This window comes from Colletotrichum higginsianum, chromosome 9 (genome assembly GCF_001672515.1).
Source record: "Colletotrichum higginsianum IMI 349063 chromosome 9, whole genome shotgun sequence".
In the NCBI taxonomy this organism is placed as follows: Eukaryota; Fungi; Ascomycota; class Sordariomycetes; order Glomerellales; family Glomerellaceae; genus Colletotrichum; species Colletotrichum higginsianum.
This window is the reverse complement of record NC_030961.1, coordinates 3762723-3783561: the sequence shown is the minus strand read 5'-3', so window position 1 is coordinate 3783561 and position 20839 is coordinate 3762723. Positions and strand designations below refer to the sequence as shown.

The window sequence follows — 20839 nt, the reverse complement described above, 5'->3', positions numbered from 1 at the left end:
CTGTCGACTCACGATCTCCAACAGTCGTCGATGGCCGACGTCGGACTCGGGTTCTCAGCTCCTCCGAGCCCCTCTTGTGTCTTATCGTGATCAGCGGGGTCGGATGATAAATCTTCATTGTCACCGACTCGGAGTCAGTTCTATCACGAGTAGCTCTCGATGAAGCGATATCGCGGGGCTCGTTGTCTGATGACGCCATCCGTCAACCGATAACGTGACGTTCCACCGGGATGGTGCCAACCGCACGTCGAGCTACCCAATGAGGCAACATTAAGGGGAAACCCCTCAACCCCAGAGTGTCACGACATCCCAAAGCCACTCAAGGACGCTAGATCTTCGCGAGATCTGGGGCGTTCCTGGCGGTCACCGCCTGTTGTGAGATTGACTCGCATATACGGCACCATGAGGCTTACCAAGCACGCAATTCCCGGGCGTCTTACAAATCGTCGCGGTATCGCTTCGAACGGCTCGAGAAACCAACTATAAAGCCGACGGGCGCGCTGATAGCATCTGGTAGAAGTCGGTTCGGAGTTCGGCACACAAGCATCAAACTTTATTACCAGTTCATATAAGCAACACCACCCGACCTTTCCGACAATTACGAGTCAACGATTCTCTCACTCGCCAACTTATAATTACCAGAGCCGCAAGGATGTCCTCAGTCACCACTTACGACTTTGTCATTCCCATCTTCGTCAAGGGTCTCAAGACCTTTGACCACATCCTGAGCAAAGCCGAGGAGCACGCCAAGGCCAACAACATCGATGTCAACACGTATCCCGAGGCACGCCTCATTCCGGACCAGCTGCCCCTCCTCTTCCAGGTACAGAACGCCACCAAGACCGTCAAGACCAACATCGCCCGCCTGACGGGCGAGGAGTTGGAGCCCTTCGAGAACAAGGAGAAGACAATCGAGGACCTGCACAAGCGCATCCAGGAAGCGCTCGACCTGCTCAGCAAGGTTGACGCCGCCACCGTCAACGCCAAAGCGGATAACGAGGTTGACGTGTAAGTACTTCTCGGAAGCGCGTAAAGAGAGGTCGATTTCTAACATGGTTGGCCAGGCCCATTTTTGGTGGAAAGGTCCTGAAGGTCACGGCCAAGGAGGCGGCATTGAGCCACGGCGTCCCCAACTTTTTCTTCCACTTGAACGCTGGATACGCCATTCTGCGGGCAAAGGGTGTGCCTGTTGGCAAGGCGGACTACCTTGGCGGCTTCTTGGGACAGTAAATTAGACTGATTAGTAGAAAATCAACGACAATTAATCCAGAGTGAGGCTATTAATGCATGCGACATGGATGTTCCAGTTATAACGCTCTTTGTTAAGGATACACACATGCACACACACACACACTCTCTCTCTCTCTCTTTTCTTTTTCTCTCCCCATCAATGTCGATGCAGGTTTCATTTAGCCACGACGTTTGTGATGGCGATAATCTAGAAACAACTTGACGGACTTACGCATGTCCTTTGGAGCAAAAAGTCGACCAACCTGGGACTCGAACCCAGAATCTTCGGATTGCTACCATGATAGGAGTCCGACGCCTTACCATTTGGCCAGCCAGCCTCGAGACCGCATTGAGGGTATCTACGGTGTGGTGGCGGGGAAGAATTACGAAATCTAATGGGATTCGGACATGGGTGGAGAGTTTGTTGTGCGTTTGTCTTGTTAGCAAGCTGGGGCATATCGTGACGGAGTGGGTCCGGCCGGCTTCAGTGGATGGACGCAACGAGGATGCCGAGCGCATGGAGAGAGTGCTTGGAATGTTGAACTTGTAAAAGATGGCCGTCGGTGGGCTGTCCTTCTATTTACTTGAATGTGTAAACTTCCCCTGGCAGGTTTGGCGTCAGAACGATTATGCCTACCGCGTCTTTCGAGTAGGTGTCTGTCTCTGCTGATAAGGCATTTGGAAACGCCATGGAATGCCTTAGTTGGAGCAAGGTTTCGTGGCATATTAAGGCGGAATTCATTCAGAAGCCAGCCACAAAGAGTGAGGGGCTCCCCATTGGAGGCATTGCCCTGATTCTGCCGCCCACAGCCACCAACATGTTGTCGGGTGCAGCGCCCGTAAGCAGCTCGACAGGACGTGAGATGTCAGGGGCACCAACGCTCTATGCTAAGCTAAGCTAAGCTCATTTCGTGACCAGCAGGGAATGAGCAGGTCTCACAGGCCCCAACCGGTCAGCTGCTTCCCTGGAGGCTGGAGGGGAAGGACTTCCAACGTCTGGCCTCGATAGTGCTTTACGAGTCATGAAACAGGGTTTGTCTTCCTAACTCTTTAAATCCGGGAAACGCAAAGGCGACCATGGGCTGAGCAAGCACCGTCATACAACCGGCGCATAAGGGCTGTAGAGATGATCTTTACCTATGTTCGGCTCTGATTTGCCATTGGTCGTTGCTACCGTTAAGTATGCCATCGGTGGGTGCGGATGCCTTATCTATTCATGGAAACACGAACCTTAAGAGAGGACTGCCGCTGCTCACACAGTTAGAGGCTATTTGGGGTATTTTCGTACAGATGCAAGGCCAAAGTAGCCACTGGAATACGACACCGCATTGGGATCGAACACGCAACACCACACGTGCTGTAAGTCGAAAGGCTTACGAAGGCTTGGAAGCGGATGTAATTCACCGGAGACTCGGTACACCCCCCCTAGAATGCTTGCCGAGCACATGAAACGATTGCGAATCGGGACATCTCCTGTGATGATGCTGCTGTATCCTGTCACTCACCAGAGGGGTTACATCTCGGTCCAAATGCCTTCTCGATAGTTCGGTCAATGGGCTTACCTGTAGTGGAGGCCTGCAGAGGGGGGAGGGGAACGACTCCATTCTCGATACGCCACACGGGGAAAACATCAGCAGATAATCGACTTGGATAGTAATCACGGCCCCCTGCCAAGATCGATCCGCAGGCGATGAAGCAGTGGCGCACTTGGAGAACAGCTCTAGTTCCTGCGTGGTAGATTGGCCAAGTGTCTCTCGGAAAGAGTTTTGACTCGTCATTGACGACGCCTGTGGTAACGGAGCTGCTGCTCCAGAAACTCTCACATGCCCGGCGTTCCGGGATGGTCCACGGAGGAGGAGAGGCCATTCATGAACTTAAAACATAGCCTCACCTCTGTTGCGGAGCCCGTCCTGCATCGTAGGTCGCGCTTCCTGGCGTCCGCCCCGGCACTCGGCACAACCTTCTGAGGCAACCTGGAGCTTCCAGTCAGACCTGACGGAGATGACAGCCTTGGAACCGCTCGACGCGCGCTTGTTGAGGTTGTCGGCAACATCCATCCACCCGCATGGGAATCATGCCCCTCAACTGTCCGCCTTTGATAGCCCCTCCCCGCGCGTCTCCAACGCGGCCACGGCTCCCGCGGCCCGGCAACTACGTAAACCAACCCGGATGGAGTCCGTCCTCGGTAGGATCCAGTTTGCCCACAGTAGGCACCTCAGCGGATCTCACGAGACGAACCTTTTCTGGTGGGCATTTACGCACCGACAATATGCCCCCCCTCACTCCCCCTCCACGGAACCCACAAACAACATGGCAGTTAACACGCATCCCGAGAGAAGCACTCCTCTCTTCACCTTCACCAGAGTGACGATACCTGCAGCGATGATCGACTCACGGACCTCTCTAACCGTCACGTTCACGTCAGTGGCGGGCGCGGAACCGCGCAATGCTTTGCCGAATGGAACGTCAAGGCGTGATGTGATGGCAGGCCACGAGCGTGTCGACTGCGCTGAGGGGAGGGGAAGGGGGTATCGAATGTGTCTGTATCCCTCCTCGGAAATTTGTCAACCAGAGCCATGTGACAAGAGGGGCAAGCCTCGGTTTCGGGACGTCTCTCAGCCTCTCTCATCTAATCAACCATTACATGTGTCTATCTGCAGTGGGCAGAAGAGCCCCTGAGTCATCTCAACCGTCAAGCCATACTCTAATTCCCCGAAAGAAAAACGCCGTTGAAGAAAAACGGCCACTCCCCCCGGGTCGTCCCTCCGACGGCGTGGTCATCATCCGCGCCCTAAGACGTGACCGTCCGCTTATCTGGGTTGATTCGGGAGCTGTCCAAGAGATCGCCAAGTTGTAAGCATCCAACGTCTCATACCCCCCGTGACGCAAACACCGTCAACACATTCTGTCCAATTGTTCGAGGGAGATCTGAACCGTCTTTGTTTCACCCAATGTTCTGTCAGTGAAAGCCAGTCTTCCGATCAGAATCATCAGATGAACAACGCTTCCCTCCCGCCCATCATCGGTTTCAAACGCTTGCTTTCCTCACACTCGCAGCCAACACTTCCGGTTCCAACCCTCTTCCCCATCCCCCCTGGTCTATGGTGGTGACCAGATTCTTCTGCTTTACCGGAACCTAATCACATTTGCTGATTGATCGTCGATGCCCGGCGATTGCGACAAAACTTATCGCCCAGTACATGCGAGTCAGCCATGAACCCTGTATACGCCCTACCCTGGCTTGATAGTCGCCTCCTGTCCCGATGAAGGCTGGAATGGACTCAACCCCCTGTCTGTCCTCTCGGAGAGGCTAGCAAGGGCGGCATCCTACTTTGGGCTCCCCCGCGGTCCAAACTTGAAAGCCATCACCGTCCTTGGAGAGCATCATTGGCTCACTCGCCCAACACACAGACGCCGTCTTCAACTCGGAGGAGCTAGGACGGCTTCTCAAATCGTCCAGCTCCATATCTTTGCACATGACAGGAGGTGGGTGGCCTGAGACACTGCAAGTGCACCTCTCTACTTCACCCGGGATAAGTCGCGCCATCTCTAAGATAGTGTACAAGGTCCAGACCGCCTTGGCTTAGACCGTGGCGCTGGTGTCGTTGACTCGTCAGCATACCAGGGTGACAACAAAGCCGGGATAACTCTGTATGGACCTCTCTGCGCACCCTCTCTCTTTCTTTCTCTCCCACACAATGCCCCCTCCCCCCTTTCAGCCTGGCGGCAGAGCACCACCGGCCGGCAGGCATCAGAGACCGTTTCCCACATATGCCGACTGTGTTGATAAGCCGAACGTTTGCTAGTTCATCCCAACGTCGCCAACAACACCAGGCGGAGCCGTCCCGAGCCTACGCCGCGAACTACGGGCCCGCCGAGGCGGCACTTCTTATTTCCCAAATGCCTTGGGTCGTCATGCAGGCGTCCAAGAACGCAAAAAGGGTATCATCGTCCTCTCGTTGGTGTGTGCGGACTGGCTCTCGACTCCACGAGTCACCTCCCGCGCGCACGGTTCCTGACTTCTATATGCCCAAATGCAAATGGCCCAACATCCTTGGAAATAGAGGCGTCGATCCCTCCAGACTGTCTCCACGTCTCTCCATATGAGACATGAAGTATCTTAAGAAGGAGGGTCTTTCAAGTCCGCAAGGCGTGCTAGGGTATCACTCAATGCGGGCTGTCCCCTTCTCATGGGGTGTCTCACGCCCTCTCTCCCCTTTCCTCTCTCCACAGTTCCCGGATCATGCTGGCCCAAACAAGAGCATTCCCCTTGATCCAAGACCTAGGAAAGAGTCCCACGGTCAATTTTCGTCGATATAGTTAGGTGACGTCCCGCTGTCGTCCAAGGCCTACCGTTTCTTGTCTAATGTCCCATCATCTACCCATCGCACTCGGCACCTCGAAAGGACTTGGACCGCATACCGCCGTATGCCAGCCATTCGCAGACCGCCATAGTTCAGAGCAGACTTCCAAGGGAAGCACAGTGTTGTCCAAGGCAGACTTCTGGTAGCGTCCTGCAAAGATTATGGAAGTGCCTCCGGGAATCGACCCGACCGATTCGCGGGGACCGCTGCTGGTTGGCGTCACCAGCTTCGTTCTTTCAGTAGCCTTTGTCGCCGTTTCATTACGAATATATGTAAGGAGTTGTCTCATAAGACAGATAGGGATGGACGACTGGGCTTCCATTATTGCTTTTGTGAGTCTGCTGGCTGAGTGTTCCACCGGCGAACATCAAACTTATATGCTGGCTTCTTAGCTACTAGTATTTGCTTGCGGTTTCGCAGTCGCTTGGAGTGAGTAACCCATCCTCTCCATTGAACCTCACTGGTAATAACAACTGACAACTTCCCAAGACGTTAAAAATGGCCTCGGCCGTCACGTTTACTTTCTTACCCCTGAACAAATCAAGAACTACATGAGGGTATGCTAAACGGAAGGAGAGGCAGTGAATGGTGAAGCGTTCGTTCCACTGACACGCCCGCCACAGACATTCTACGTAACGATTGTCTTTTACAACGCCGCCCTGGCTGGCATCAAGATGACGTTCCTCTTCCAATACTACCGTGTCCTGGCCGTGCAAAGGATGAAGAAGGTCTTCATAGCCGCCATGATCATCGTCGGGGCGTGGAGCGTCTCACAGATTCTCATCGCCATTTTCAACTGTTCCCCCATCCCCGCCTTCTGGGACAAGTCCATCGACGGCTCGTGCATCCCCAACTATCCGTACTTTTACATCAACGCCGCCGGAAACATCGCCACCGACATCATTGTGTTTGTCTTGCCGTTGCCGGTGATCAACAAACTCAGCCTGGCCCGTGGGCAGAAATACGTTCTGCTCGGCATCTTCTGCCTGGGCTTCTTGTACGTCGGAACACTCTTCCGAGCGAGCTGGACTTCATACACTGACGCAGGTTTCCAACAGCACATGCACTATTTCCTTCATCCGGATCAGCTTCCTCAAGCTCCACGAGGACTTTACGTGGTCGAACGTCGAGACGGCCGGGTGGTCTGTCGGCGAACTATGCAGCGGCCTGTTGTGCGCCTGTCTCCCGACCTTCCGCCCACTCACCTCTCGCTTTATTCCCGCCCTCGCGAGCCGCTCCGCCAAGTCTTCGAGACAACGTCAGCACGACGGCTACTCCCACAACACAGGGAGCACCTCGAAACATCGCGACCTCGAGGTCGGAGGCGCGCCAGGGAAGCCGGGCCGCTACTCGATTCCCCACTCGAAACGCCGCACCGGATCTACAGACAGTAAGGCCGACCTGTACGACATGACGACTTACGACCTTAGCCACACGAGCTCGGATCGCGAAGGAGAGAGGACCACCCAGGGACCGGCAGTAATTGAGCGTCAAGATAGTCAGGGGAAGGGCTCGCCCTCGCCAACGCGGCGGCAGAAGCCCATCGAGATGAGAAGATTTAAAAGTCACAACGACGCCGTCGTGGAAACGCATATCGAGGCCGGACCGCGGGTCTCTGATGATAAAGTCAAGTTGAAACCAGGAGCGCCAATCGAAGTCACCTGCGATATTGTGCAAATATCTTCGCAAAAGGTAGAGGAGAGGATATTTACATGACAGCGGAAGAGGTACACATAATATTAGTCAGTCAGTTACGACCTCTAATTATGAGCATTTTGCCCTGAGATATCTGGGTAACTTGAAGCAAACTCTGTGTGGAATGTCTCACGTGAGAAAAATAGCACGAGACAAAAACTAATCAGCTTGAATAATAGTCATTAATCAATGGCGGTGACTATTTAAAAGGGAGTGGTGATTTGCTTCAACTCCGCAGCTATTGATGGTCTTTTTCGCCTTTTCTTCTTTTCTCTGTTTTCCATTTCTCCATCAACTGCAGGCAGTCCCTCACAAGAACCTTGTGAGCAGTTCAGAGCCAGACAGAAAGTCCCGCCTGATTATGCATAGCACACTGCAACCCGTTTCATGCCTGCTTGCCCGTGGTTTCATCATCAGCGTCCTCTTCATGAGACTTCTTGGTACTTCGCCATTCCAGACTCAAGGCACCAAGCATGGCCAGGCACACAAGAACCAGGGCCAACAGAAAAATGTGTCGAATCGCCTCGTTGTACGCGACCAAAACAGGCATTCTGACCGATGTGGAGAGTTTCGTCAGCGAGGTAACGCCGTTGTCCAGGATCGACTCCGGGTCGATGCCGGCAATGGGCGACAGGCGATGTAGCAGCTGGTTGTTGAAAATGTTCTGAGCAACCGAGAGGAAAATGGCGCTGCTCACGAAGTTGCCAAAGTACATGAGAGAAACACCGACGGGGACGTCGCGTTTTGGCAAGACGGTCTGCGCAGCGATGTTTGGGGCTTGGGTCGCGGATCCGGCGCCGAGGCCGTAGACGATCTGATAGCCGATCCATTGGGGGCTGCTCGCGTCGACTTGCAAGGTGTACATCAGCCCAGCACCGATGGACATCAGACAGACGCCAAAGATCATCACGGGAGTGTAATAGCCTATGTGGCGAACGAGAGCGCCGGCCGATAACATGGCGACGACCATGGAGAGGACCAGGGGGAGTAGACGGACACCGGACTCGACCGCCGAGACTGCTTGGATGGCCTGGAACCAGATCGGGAGGTAGTAAGCTGAGCGAGAGTCAGCCTAGTTGAGAGACGAAGTTTTGGGAAATGAGAAATTACCAAAGATGGTCAGTTGTGATCCCATGCAAATTGTCGAAAAGAAGCCGGCGATGATACTGCGCTGCTTGAAGATTCGGGGTGGAATTGTGGCGGTCTTGGGCAGAAAGATCTGGACGAGAATAAATCCAGAGAACAACAGACCAGCCATAACGAACAGAACAATGATGCGTTTGTCGTTCCACTACGAGATCGTTAGCCAAAAGCCATCCATGACAGTCACAATCTGCCGGCTCACCGTGTAGATGGAACCTCCCCACTGCAACGCCAGTATCAGAGAGACTGTGGCAGGGATAATAAGCGCAGTGCCGTAGAAGTCTAGCTGCTTCAACTTGGTCTTGGTGTCCAGTTTTGTCGTGTCTCGAGCGGGGAGCTTGAGGATCCAGAATATCACGACAGCGGCCACGCCCCCGAGAGGAAGATTGATGTAGAAGCACCATCTCCAAGTGACCTTTGACGTGAAAGCTCCTCCCAGCAACGGCCCGGTCACGGAGGAAACTCCGAAGACGGCGCCGAACATACCCTGGTATAGTGGACGCTTGTGGAGAGGTATCGTGTGCACAAAGATGGCGATCTGGACGTCGATATCGGTCAGCAACCATCATGTTCGGGGGGTTGTTATAACCGAGCACGACACTTACCACACCACACAACATCCCAGCTCCACCAAGCCCCGCGATAGCGCGACCAACAATGAAGACTATCGAACTGGGAGCCGCGCCGCAGACAGCAGACCCGACTTCGAAGAGGAGAAGGGAGAGCAAGAACGTGGCCTTGATGTTGAATAAGGAGTAGATCTTCCCAAACAGGAGCTGGGACGCGCACTGGGTCAGCAGGTAGGCAGCGCCATACCAGGCAATGTCGGTGACGGATTTGAACTCTTCTGTGATCTGTGGAATGGCCGTCGTGATAATCAGGCGGTCCTACCCGGGCATCAGTAGCTGCACTCTTGGATTCAGGTTTTCCTGGACCGAGACAAGGGGGCGACATGCCAGAGACGTAAGGAACATGCACAAGAAGCAGGATGTCAAGATCAGGGCCAAGCTCAACCCAGATGGGTACTGTTTTTCGTCATCGTCTCTCTGAGCAATGTCGTGAGGGGATGTCTGATCGGGCGATTCCTTCTGGGGTTGTAAACCATCGATGATCGATGGCTGTTTGGCTGTACTCGAAGTGTCTGGGCCAGGCTTTTCCGGGTCTGAGGACCCTGGTCCGGTATCATCTCGGGATGACATGCCTAAGGAAATTCGATAATCCGTACTGAAGAACAGGCTTGAGTATCCGTTCAAGTTCCTGATTCGCACTGGAGAGCGGTATCTGGACTGGCGAGGGACCGAAAGTCGAGGGAGGAACTCCTGTTAGTCGTTGGCAAACAAAGAGTAAAGAAGAGATGTAAATTGAGGGAAAACATCAATTTGATAGAAGTACACTGATTAGAAAGCAGATAGAAGGGCAGTTGACAGGGCCAAAGACTTATACGTGTACCAGTTTGAGGATTTGTTTGGTGCTTCCTCTTACAAGACTCGGGGCCGAAGAATCCAAATCCAGTTAGACCAGGATAATCTCCCCTCGGTTGGATGGAGCACGTTTACGGCGAGTGTCTGCACAGCCAACAAGATCACTGAGAAGCCGGGAGCCGAGAAGGATGACGCTAGCCCGCTTTTGAACCCGAGATATCCGAGGATTTCCTCCCGCTAGGCGACCCCGATGCCCTTCTTTCCGGGAAACAACTCTCTCCTTATCACCTTGGGCAAGTATCCAAAGGCCGAGTCCGAGTTGCTGAGCTTGCAGCGAAACCTGTGTGTCCAGACAGGGCTCGAACGACCTCAAGATGACGAGCCCGCAGTCAACATCCCCTCCGTCGTGCCAACACAAACATGCCTGCTCGCTGTGCGCGCGGCGGAAGGTCAAATGTGACAAAGCCGAACCCTGTTCGAACTGCGTCAAGTCGAAGGCGCAGTGTCTCTACGAAGTCCCTATCCAGCCTCGGCCGCGCAAGAGGGCCGCCGACGAAGAACTGCTCGCTCGGTTGAGGACTTACGAGGATCTGATGCGGAAGCACGGCGTCGACTTCGCCAACTATGCCCATACATGGATCACTACGGGGCCGCAAGGCCAGGTGAAGCAGTGTGACTCTCCCGGCCCGGTCTCTGCGCCGACTGCGGCCGGGGATGGTAGCCTACGGATCCAGATCGAGGACGATTCTCCTGCAGAGACAGAACGGTCAGTCCTGTTATTCCATGCTCAACGTCAACGAACAGGGCACGCGTCTCCGTTTCCCATGGATCTGACGTGAAATGCAGATGTCTTTGGGCAACTCTTCCTCCAGAGGTGTGTCCCATCTCTGGGTACCCGTGATGTCTTTTCGATCGAGCTGACACTCATGTTCTCCAAAGCTCAAGTACCCCCCCTTCCAGACGCTGAGCCGCAAGGAAGACGTCGCTCTGCATCCCACGACGCCGATGCATCTGCTGTTCTCGGCCAGCCAACCCGAGTTGTCCCAGTTGCACCCGGAGCCACGGCAGATCTACAAACTCTGGCAGATATTCGTCGAGGCGGCGAACCCGCTCCTGAAGATAGTCCACGTGCCGACGCTGCAACAGCGGGTTCTGGACGCCAGCTGGAACCCTTCCGGTGCATCGAAGCCTCTCACGGCCCTCTTGTTCGCCATCTACACTCTGGCAGCCACGTCGACGTCGGAAGAGGACTGCTTAGCCGTCTTTGGCGAGACCAGGGCCGCCTTGTCGGCCCGGTACAGGGACGCCGCCTTTCGAGCCCTCGCCGAGGCCGAGTTCCTGACGACGCCAGACTTTGAGGTCCTGCAGGCGTTCGTGCTGTTCCTCTTCGCGGATCCCGACTCGGAGCTTACGTCCACCCTCACCGGGGCCGCCATCCGGATCGGCCAGAAGCTCGGCCTGCACCGAGCCAAGCCGGACCCCAAGATCTCCGTCTTTGACGGCGAGATGCGCGTGCGGCTCTGGTGGCAGCTGCACGGCCTCGACGCCCGGGTGCGCGCCGCGGGCAAGCGGACGGCGCCGTCCGAAAGCGAGTTCGGCGACGTCCGGCTGCCGCTCAACGTCAACGACGCGGACCTGCACCCGGAGATGACGGAGCTCCCCGTCGAGCACACGGGCCCGACGGAGATGGTGTGCGTGCTGATGAAGTTCGAGGTCTTCAACTGGGCCCGGACGTCCGCCACGGCCGTCAAGGTCTACGACTTGCTGGGCCACGGCGGCCCGGAAAAGGGAATGAAGAGGAGGTCGACGGAGGGAGTGGAGGACGGGGCCATCGACGAGCTCGAGGCGCGGTATCACGAGAAGTTCCTGCGCCATCTGGACAAGAACATCCCCCTCCACGCGCTGACGTACGCCCTGACGAAGCTCGCCATCGCGCGCATGCGCTGCAAGGTCCTCAAGCGTAGACGAATAGGCGGAGGCGTCGGCGGAGGCGTCAGCGGGGGCGGAGGGGAGCTGCTCATGCCGCGGGCCGAGAACGACGTGCTCTTCCACTCCATCGTCACCTGGCTCGAGTCGAGGGACGCGGCCATGCGCAGCGCCTTTTCGCCGCACCTCATCGCGCACATGACGACAAAGTACACCGTGGACGCCTACGTCTACATGATCAGCGACCTCCGCCGGCGGTGCTCCGGGGAGCGCGTGGCGCTGGCCTGGAAGCTGGTCGAGAAGCTCTACGAGGAGCACCCGGAGCTGACGACGGAGGACGGGCGGCGGACCCCGTTCTTCGCCGCGCTGGGCGACATGACGCTCGATGCCTGGGAGGCGCGCAGGAAGGAGTTGGTCGACACGCAGGAGACCCGCGTGAGCGGCGCGTGGCCCCGGTTCATCCACCTGCTATGGGACCAGCGGAGGAACAAGGCGGTGTCTCAGGCTTCCCAGCAGCAGCAGCAGCAGCAGCAACAGCTGGCGGTTCCGGACTTCCAGAACCTTGGCACGATGGGGCTGACGGACGACGGGGACCTGGACTGGGAGTATTGGAATGACTTTCTGCGGCTGTAGTCAAGTGACGGCATGCCTGGAGACTTCCGATCGATGCCGCAGGGGGACTTTCTTTCGAACAGTGGAGTTGCCGGGACTCAAGCTCAGAGACAAGAGACGAGAGTTGTACTGCATGACTGCTGTTGGTTGCATGCATGCATGCATGTCAGCAAAGTGCCGTATTGAGTGTTCCACAGTAGAAACATAACATGATTGCTCTTCTCTCTGTCTTTTTTGTAGTAATAGGTAGTTATCAGCAACAAATGAGTCCTACGACTACAGTCTTTGCGTCCAATCATCAAGCGGTCCTTACTAAGAACCAACCCATCGTCGTTACATCAACCAGGGGAAACAGAAATTCAGCCGAAGCAACACCTCACGCGGCTTAACCCCATCGGGAACACGAACCGCGGCACGCACTTCAGTCAGCAACCTCCCTTCTTGTCGAGTTGTCTGTCCCATTCCCATCTTTCACACTCCCCTCCCGCAAGTCCGGCAAACCGGCGGGTGAGGAGACGTCACTCATGACTCTCGTGTCCAACTCACCGATGCACCGGCATTAATCTCGGGAGCAAAGTACAGATAGATGGACAAACGAAAAACGCTCGTAACAAGTACCCAAAGTCCCAAGTCTCTCTCCATTCAAGAGAGGCTTAGAGAGGCTTAGTGTAGTGGCCCTCCCCCCGCATGCCCCCTCTTCGTCCGGTCCTCTTTTCCCCCACGATCGTCGACGTCCAGCTGTGCCGTGACACATTTAGCCCCAGATGCCCAGCAAACCCAAAACGAGTCGAGTCAGAAGACTCCACAGGTTGCTGTTCGGCTCGACTTCTCCAACGCGCCTTCGTCTCCAAAGTCAGTCAGCCAGCCAGCTCCCTTGGGTTTGGGGTCTTGGGATGCTTTCTATCGAAAGTCAATGAAGAGCCAGCTGAGGATCAAACAAGGCCGAACCCCCTCCTCCCCGAACCCACTTGGGGAGAGAGAAACCAGCGTTAGCCACAGTCCTTGCATGGGCTGCGTATGTCCGTCGCTCAACTAGTTAGCAACCCCAACAAAAGTCCATTGGCCAACCATATCCCGTATGATATATCCCAGACGCAGACCATCATAGCCCGCTCGCTTCATGGATGGCAGCAAGACAAGGACGCACACTTTCTTGACCATCACTGCCCTCTTCCCCGCATCCGATGCTTCAACCCCACCGTGTTCGACCCTCCCCCAGCGTCAGTCCCTGGTCGTCCGCTCTCGCGACGAGTTCGCCGCCATCCGTGCGGCCATGTGGTCTCCCTCCTCGCCGCCCCCCGAGTTCGAATTCGTTACCCTTTACATACATAGTGCAGATACAAGGGCGGAATCACGCGCGTACCATTCCGCTGAGGCGAGGTTGGCCCCCCCTCCCTTTATCCCCCGTATTCCCCCCGCCCTCTTCCAAGCTGCGGTGCTTGGGTTACACTGCGAAAGAAAGAGGATATATATAACACGAATCCTCGGTTGTCTGCTTTTTAATTCCGACTTCCCTTGTGTTTTCTCTAGCTGGTGTCACTTATCGTTCTCCCCTTAATCATACACACACACACACATACATACATACATACATACATACATACATACATACATACATACATACATACATACATACAGCACAAGGACCGGGATTGACCGCGAACCATGGGTATATACAACAAGCTGGCGGATGGCATCGACGAGGTGGACGTAATCATCGCGGGAGGTATGTACCAACTAAGCAAGCACTCAAACCTTCAAACCCCTTTTCCCATCATCTCCAAAGATACTGACGATTTCCAATCCCAGGCGGCACCGCAGCATGCGTCGTCGCCGGGCGTCTCGCGGCCTCGGACCCGGACCTCTCGATCCTCGTCATCGAGGGCGGCACCAACAACCGCGACGTGCCCAACGTCGTCCACCCGGCCTTCTTCCTCGAGCACCTCGCCCCCGAGAGCAAGACGGCCATCTTCTACCAGGGCAACAAGTCCGACAAGCTCGCCGGCCGCAGTCCCATCGTCCCGGCCGGGGGGATCCTCGGCGGCGGTTCCTCGATTAACTTTATGCTGTGAGCTTCCCCCTCTCCCGAGAGTCTCAGCCCTCGCAAACTCTCTTTCTCCTCCAGTTCACGGCTTCCCCAACCCTGTACCCGAAACTTCCTTCATCTGACTTGGCCTCTATTTTGCCCCCTCTCCCCTCCCCTCCCTCCCAACATCCGTACAAGCCGCCGTTCATGCTTCATCCCGTTCCAAACCCGTTTCCCAGATCTTCCTCGCCTCATCTCCCAAAGCCCAAAGCTTACGAGTCATTGCCTCTCAAAAGCTACACCCGCGCCCAAAAGTCCGACTTCGACTCCTGGCGCACGCCGGGTTGGTCCGCCGCCGACCTGCGGCCGTACCTCAACCGCTTCGAGACGTACCACGGCAACGGCGACGCCGCGCACCACGGCTCCTCCGGCCCCGTCCACATCTCGTCCGGCGGCTTCCGCGTCACCGCCGCCGAGGACGACATCCTCGCCGCCGCGAGACAGACGGGCTACCCCGAGATCCGCGACCTGCAGAACCTCGAGGCCAACAACGGCTACGAGCGCTGGATGCGCTACGTCTCGCCCGACGGCCGCCGCCAGGACGCCGCGCACACCTTCCTGCACCCGCTGCTCGAGGACGGCCGGCACCCCAACCTCCACGTGCTCGTCGAGTCCAAGGTCATCCGCGTGCTGTTCGACGACCGGAAGCGCGCCGTCGGCGTCGAGTACACCCCCAACCCGGACTACCAGGCCGTCCTGAACACGACCAAGCAGCCCGTCCGCCGCGTGCGCGCCAGGAAGATGGTCGTCGTCTCGTGCGGCGCCTGCGGCACCCCCGGCGTGCTCGAGCGGTCCGGCCTCGGCGACAAGAGAGTCCTCGACAAGGCCGGCGTGCCCGTCGTCGCGGACCTGCCCGGCGTCGGACACGGCTACCAGGACCACAACCTCGTGCTCATACCCTACAAGACGGCCCTCAAGCCGAACGAGACGCTCGACGACATCTTTAGCGGGCGCATCAGCCGCGAGGACGCCATCGCCGGCAAACACGAGATGCTCGGCTGGAACGGCGTCGACATCGTCAGCAAGATCCGCCCGTCGGACGAGGAAGTCAAGGCTCTGGGTCCCGAGTTCCAGAAGGCGTGGGACAGGGACTTCAAGAACGACCCAAACAGGCCCGTCATGCTCAGCGGGTTCCTACACGCGTGAGATTATCCATCTCTCATTTTCACAGCCCCTCACCCCCCTCCCCCCTTTCAGATGATGATGATGTTGGAGTAGAAGAACATTCAAGGACAACAAGAACTGACATCCAGCCCCAGATACCTCGGAGACCACGCCGCCATCCCCCAGGGCCAGTACACCACCGTCGCCAACTACACGGCCTACCCCTACTCCCGCGGCAGCATCCACATCACCGGCCCCTCGCTCGCGGACCCTCTCGACTTCGAGACGGGCTTCTTCAGCGACCCGCACGACCTCGACCTCAAGAAGCAGGTCTGGGCCTACAAGCACTCGCGCGAGGTCGCCCGCCGCACCGCCCTCTACCGCGGCGAGGTCGCCGGCGGCCACCCGTCCTTCCCCGCGGGCTCCAAGGCCGCGCTCGTCGAGCATGTCGCGCCCGGCGCGCACAGGAGCGTGACGGCGCCGCTCGAGTACTCCAGGGAGGACGACGAGGCCATCGAGCAGTTCCTGCGCGAGAACATCAACACGACGTGGCACTCCCTCGGGACCGCCAAGATGGCGCCGCGCGCCGACCTGGGCGTCGTCGACTCGTCGCTCAGCGTCTACGGCGTCGAGGGGCTCAAGGTCGTCGACCTGAGCATCGTGCCGGAGAACGTGGGCGCCAACACCAACAACACGGCCTTCGTGGTGGGCGAGAAGGCGGCGGATATCATTGCCAAGGATTTGGGCATCAACATTCCCCCGAAGCTGTAGATATGTCAGATGGTTCCCTTGTATTTTAGTATCCTTGTTCGGGAGAGAGCCGGCGTCGGAGGACATAGCATGCATCATGGGAGTAGATAGCCCTCTTGGGAGTCACGACATTTAACGACGAGACGCACCTATATTTTACAGCAAGACTCGCATTGGAGATGGAACAAGGCTGCTTGTGACGAGATCATCTTAGTCAGTAACTACACACAAGACGTCCCGTGGAGACTACCATGATGTTCCGTTTCTAGCCATCTCATCGCTGGTCGTCCCGCAATCTCCGCCCTTCTCCAGCGTATCACGGCCCTGGCGCCGTCTTGTCCCCGCCACATCCCCCGGACGGGGCCGAGGGCCGGTTTTCCGGTCCGTGTGTGCCGGGCGACAAGATTGGGAATCAGACGTGGGACAACTGAGAGAGCAGAAACCGCTCTTTTGGTGGACTTTACAGATGTTCAGCATGAAACACACGCGGGGCAGAGCAAAAGAACTTGAATAAATTCGGAACCCCCTTCTCGGATTCCCGTCAACATTGTTCTGCGTTGACTACTTCCTGAAGCTGGCCTGGTATCGGTATTGGCATCGGAGTCCGTAACAAGCCAAGCTGTTTTCCATCTCATGGGGGAGGCTTTAGGCAGACTCATGGTGTGTCTCGCTGAGACCCTTCTTCTCGGCGTGAATGGCGCTATCCTCCAGGTCCTCCGTCAGGCCAACATCCCGTCTCGCCTGCGCCAGCAGGATGCCGTCCTCGGCGCCCGTGTTGCTGCCAAACACGCGGTCCATCTCCTCGAGGGTGGCGCCCTTGGTCTCGGGAAGGCAAAAGTGAACCCACACGATGCTGGCGGCGAGGAACACGGCGAAGAAGATGTAAGTACCCCACTCCCAGTTCTTGAGCATCGAGGGCACGTAGAAGGCGACGGCGAAGTTGTTAAGCTGGCGGCTACGTCAGAATACTGCTCTCTCCAAAGACGGCCATCTCACAGATACTTACCCAGTTGCTGGATGCGCCGATAGAAGCACCCTTGGCACGGATGGAAAGGGGGAAAATCTCGGAGATCAACGTCCAAGAAACCGGACCCCACGCTGATGTCTGTCAGTAATCGGGAGCCAGTACAGGATTCAAGATCGCGCTTACAAGCACCGAATGCCCCAATGTAGACCCAGATGAACGCAACAGCGACCCAACCCTCAACAGGATGGCCCGGCCAGTCGTGGCTAAACTTGGCCACAATGATTCCAGGAATGACCATGGAAACCAGCATAACCAGAGAACCCACAATCAGAATGGGCTTGCGGCCAACCTTGTCGATGAAAGCCATGGCGGGCAAAGTGCTGATGAAGAAAACGACTCCAGTGACGCCGGTAGCGAGAAGAGCAGTCGTTCCGCCGGTGAGACCGAGGCTCTGGAACACGTTACTCGCATAGTATATAATAGCATCGATGCCGCTCCATTGTTGCCAGAACATTATTAACCAACTAGGGTTAGGGTTAGGGTTAGTATAGGTATATAACGCTGTTAATTATATAGTGTTTGGAGAAGTATTGATGGAGTGGCGATGTTTTGATGTGGTGGTGTTGTGGTGTTGTAGTGTGGTGATGTTAAGGTGAAAGAAAGTGGAGACTTACGCGGTTGCAACTCGCTTAAAATGGGCCCATTCGCGGACAATGCGCCAATACTGTGCCACTTCGCGCATCCAGACGCTGGTCTTCTCCTTCTCGGCCAGCTGGGGGAACGCCTTTTGGAACGCACGCTGCTCGAAGAGGGCCTCGGCCTTGATCTCCTTGAACTCGACCTGGACGAGGTCGCTGTCCTCAGGAAGTTTGCGGAGGTAGGCGATGGTCTTGACGGCCTCCTCGTCACGGCCTTGCTTCACAAGCCAGCGGGGCGAGAAGGGCAACCACCAGATACCGAGCGCGAGGAGGACGGCCGGCACACCCTGGATGTATGATGGAAGCCTCCATGCGAGCTCCGACTGGCCCTCGCCGATGCCGCCGATGTAGTTGCTGCCGTAGCCGATCCAGAAGCTTAGCATGATACCCAGAATGGTCGCGAATTGGTAAAAGGAGACAATGAAGCCGCGCATCTCGGGCGCGGCGAGTTCGGCGTTGTATAGAGGGCTGCGAGCGTATGAGTGTCAGCATCCTGCGGCTCGAGTCGGAAACATTCCAATGCGTCCGAGATGGACACGAGCTTGTTGAAAGAACCTACCCAACACCGCTGAAGGTGCCGACACCGAGCCCGGTGAAGAACCGGCCGGCGTAAAGAAGCTCCGGCTTGTGGTAGCTCGCTCCCGTGTACAGATAGCTTCCAAGGATGACCCAGAGGCAAGCCGAGAACATGGTGTACTTGCGGGAGTAAACCTCGCCAAAGACACCAGCGGTAACGGAGCCAAGGATACCCCCGAGCTGTAGGATGGACGTCAACCAGCCGGTTGCGCTGGACGACCCGACGACGGATGGGAAGTTATCGATGAAGCGTGTCATGACGAGCGACTGGCCCAAGACTCCTTGCTGGTAACCTGACGTTGGACGATTTAGCCACCGTCGCAGAGACACATGGCACAACGCAGGACGAGGTAGCTTCTATGTGTATGTGTACTCACCATACTCGAAACCACCAAACCTGCAGCCGGACGTGTCAGTTTGCAATCGAAGAACGAGGGTACTGACTGGGTCCAACTTACGAAGCGAAGAGAGCAATGACAACGATTTTAGGGTTGTTCGCGAGTGTCTTCCATCGGTTCTGGTACGCCAGCTTCGTGCGCGCCTCGGCGGCGGTCTCCGCTGCAATGGCCATGGTGGTGGAGGAGAGAGTCGGTCCGCTTGGCAACGGGAGGTATGAGCTCACTCCTTGGCGATGAAACAATGTACTTCTCCAGAAATGAAGGCCGGAAATGCAAAGACGATCACCTCCTTCGCTGGCCCTGGGGGCTTCGTCTGTACTTATTGATCACCAAGGTTGACGCTAAGGACTGCTAACTTGGGATGGCCGGCCAAGGAAGACAGAGAGACGTCCTTCATGTGGTGGGGTCGTTTGTTTTGCCTGACATGGGGACAGGATGTGTCAAGCTTTGATGCGACTCGGGCTGGAGTCTTCGACTTCTTGACGTCGGAAGAGATGGGACCCATGTCCCTGGTTCGTGGACTATTCAAGGTGCACACTTCTGCTAGCTCAGGCGGGGTTCGTCCAAGGGTTTGAGCCAGTCCGTCATCGTTTTCGTCGGCTCCGTAACTGTTTTGTTCCCTCGACATCGCATCGCAGAGGCTGCATCGTTGTTGTGCCGCGAACCGGTCCTTGGGACTGTCAGATCATAAACTGACCGCACCTACCGGCGGTTGCTGTGACCAGATTCGGCTACCGGTGTTAGGCGGTTTGGCATAAGACCGTTTCCTCAAGTGCCTAGGCCGGGGGGTTGGAATCCTTTGTCATTGGCCCTGTGAAAGCTCAAGTACGTCTGCGGCAGGCTCAGACACCGACCATCTTCAACCAACACCCTCCAGAGAGAGAGTTGGGCTCCGACACAGGGCAAGACTGCGGTGTAGCAGCGGAGTTCTCCGTAGTTCCCCATCTGCCTATAAGGACATACATGCCCCGCTGCCACCATACCCGTGCCGCGCTATGTTCGGATAGGGTGTAGTTGGGCCATGGCACGATTTGGTCCACCCCCGCGGCGGGCAGCAGTGAAAATTTCATGGAGCCGGTCTGCTAGGAGCGCCACCCCCATTTTTATTTCATTCGGGGAGCGTCTCGTAAGGTCGTGTAACGTCGGAAAAGCACCCGGGGCTAGAGCTCAAAGCGGAAGTTGGCCGAGCTGTGGATCAATGCAGAAGTCCTAACCACTCCACCGAGGGCGCGCCAGTCTGTGGCAGACGAACCCGTCCTTGACGAATCGATCTCCCCGCTGGTATGCCCATGGGGGAGAGGTTTGGACCATGGGGATGTTGGCGTCTTTGCTTTGGGAGTCTGGGGATCCCGCTGGGCCAGGCTTGACAAAAGAAACTCGTGAGGGGAAACACCCCCATCCACCGACAATGGCACCGAAGAGAGGCCGTCAGCGACTGTCTGCTCGCCCGTAGATGATCAGCAAACAGCTCCTCTGCGCGTGTGAGGCGTTTCTCGAGCTCGATCGAGTTGAAGCGGGTCGAAATCTCGCGTCAACCTGGCCGCCACGTTGTTTTGATGGTATTCCGGATGAGCAAACACCCAAAGTACCAGGATTTCCGTGGACCGCCACAGACTGGAAAAGCTCCGATGAAAAAGTTAAACTGAGCCGCCTTTCGTCGACCTGAAGAGGGACTGGACCCCCTTGAACTGCTCTTGTCACTTGAGGTCGAGCGAATCGACGACGGCGCTATTACCAAATCTTCGCCCACCGACCGATTCTTCCAGACTCTGGCCGACGAGTATTGAGCCTGGACACCTGGAAACGAGGAGTCATGCCACCCCCGGAATCCATATTGATGCTTGACTAATAGTCCCACACTCGACTTGT

General features: G+C 56.4%; 7 protein-coding genes across 7 annotated transcripts; 4 read left to right on the top strand and 3 right to left on the bottom strand.

Moving 5' to 3' along the window:
* Window positions 1–652: 652 nt before the first annotated feature.
* Window positions 653–1230, top strand: CH63R_13361 (Helix-turn-helix-domain containing protein type; the record flags this gene model as incomplete). Its single annotated transcript, XM_018308335.1, has 2 exons — window positions 653–1008; window positions 1065–1230. 2 exons carry the CDS (start codon window positions 653–655, stop codon window positions 1228–1230), a joined length of 522 nt encoding a protein of 173 aa, XP_018152752.1.
* Window positions 1231–3104: 1874 nt separating this feature from the next.
* On the bottom strand, window positions 3105–3287 carry CH63R_13360 (uncharacterized protein; the record flags this gene model as incomplete). The annotated part of the gene is made up of 1 exon (XM_018308334.1): window positions 3105–3287. The coding sequence occupies one exon, from the start codon at window positions 3285–3287 to the stop codon at window positions 3105–3107; it is 183 nt and encodes a 60-aa protein (XP_018152751.1).
* A 2468-nt stretch (window positions 3288–5755) lies between these two features.
* CH63R_13359 (Integral membrane protein) lies at window positions 5756–7310 on the top strand (the record flags this gene model as incomplete). Its single annotated transcript, XM_018308333.1, has 5 exons — window positions 5756–5926; window positions 5987–6023; window positions 6084–6151; window positions 6218–6591; window positions 6653–7310. 5 exons carry the CDS (start codon window positions 5756–5758, stop codon window positions 7308–7310), a joined length of 1308 nt encoding a protein of 435 aa, XP_018152750.1.
* Window positions 7311–7674: 364 nt separating this feature from the next.
* CH63R_13358 (MFS aflatoxin efflux) lies at window positions 7675–9631 on the bottom strand (the record flags this gene model as incomplete). Its single annotated transcript, XM_018308332.1, has 5 exons — window positions 7675–8345; window positions 8400–8580; window positions 8635–8970; window positions 9038–9319; window positions 9374–9631. 5 exons carry the CDS (start codon window positions 9629–9631, stop codon window positions 7675–7677), a joined length of 1728 nt encoding a protein of 575 aa, XP_018152749.1.
* Window positions 9632–10227: 596 nt separating this feature from the next.
* CH63R_13357 (Fungal specific transcription factor) lies at window positions 10228–12412 on the top strand (the record flags this gene model as incomplete). Its single annotated transcript, XM_018308331.1, has 3 exons — window positions 10228–10619; window positions 10700–10727; window positions 10793–12412. The coding sequence occupies 3 exons, from the start codon at window positions 10228–10230 to the stop codon at window positions 12410–12412; spliced, it is 2040 nt and encodes a 679-aa protein (XP_018152748.1).
* A 1644-nt stretch (window positions 12413–14056) lies between these two features.
* CH63R_13356 (GMC oxidoreductase) lies at window positions 14057–16352 on the top strand (the record flags this gene model as incomplete). The annotated part of the gene is made up of 4 exons (XM_018308330.1): window positions 14057–14117; window positions 14201–14459; window positions 14714–15619; window positions 15737–16352. 4 exons carry the CDS (start codon window positions 14057–14059, stop codon window positions 16350–16352), a joined length of 1842 nt encoding a protein of 613 aa, XP_018152747.1.
* A 624-nt stretch (window positions 16353–16976) lies between these two features.
* On the bottom strand, window positions 16977–18830 carry CH63R_13355 (Quinate permease; the record flags this gene model as incomplete). The annotated part of the gene is made up of 5 exons (XM_018308329.1): window positions 16977–17279; window positions 17338–17429; window positions 17482–17822; window positions 17973–18464; window positions 18556–18830. The coding sequence occupies 5 exons, from the start codon at window positions 18828–18830 to the stop codon at window positions 16977–16979; spliced, it is 1503 nt and encodes a 500-aa protein (XP_018152746.1).
* Between the last annotated feature and the right edge of the window lie 2009 nt (window positions 18831–20839).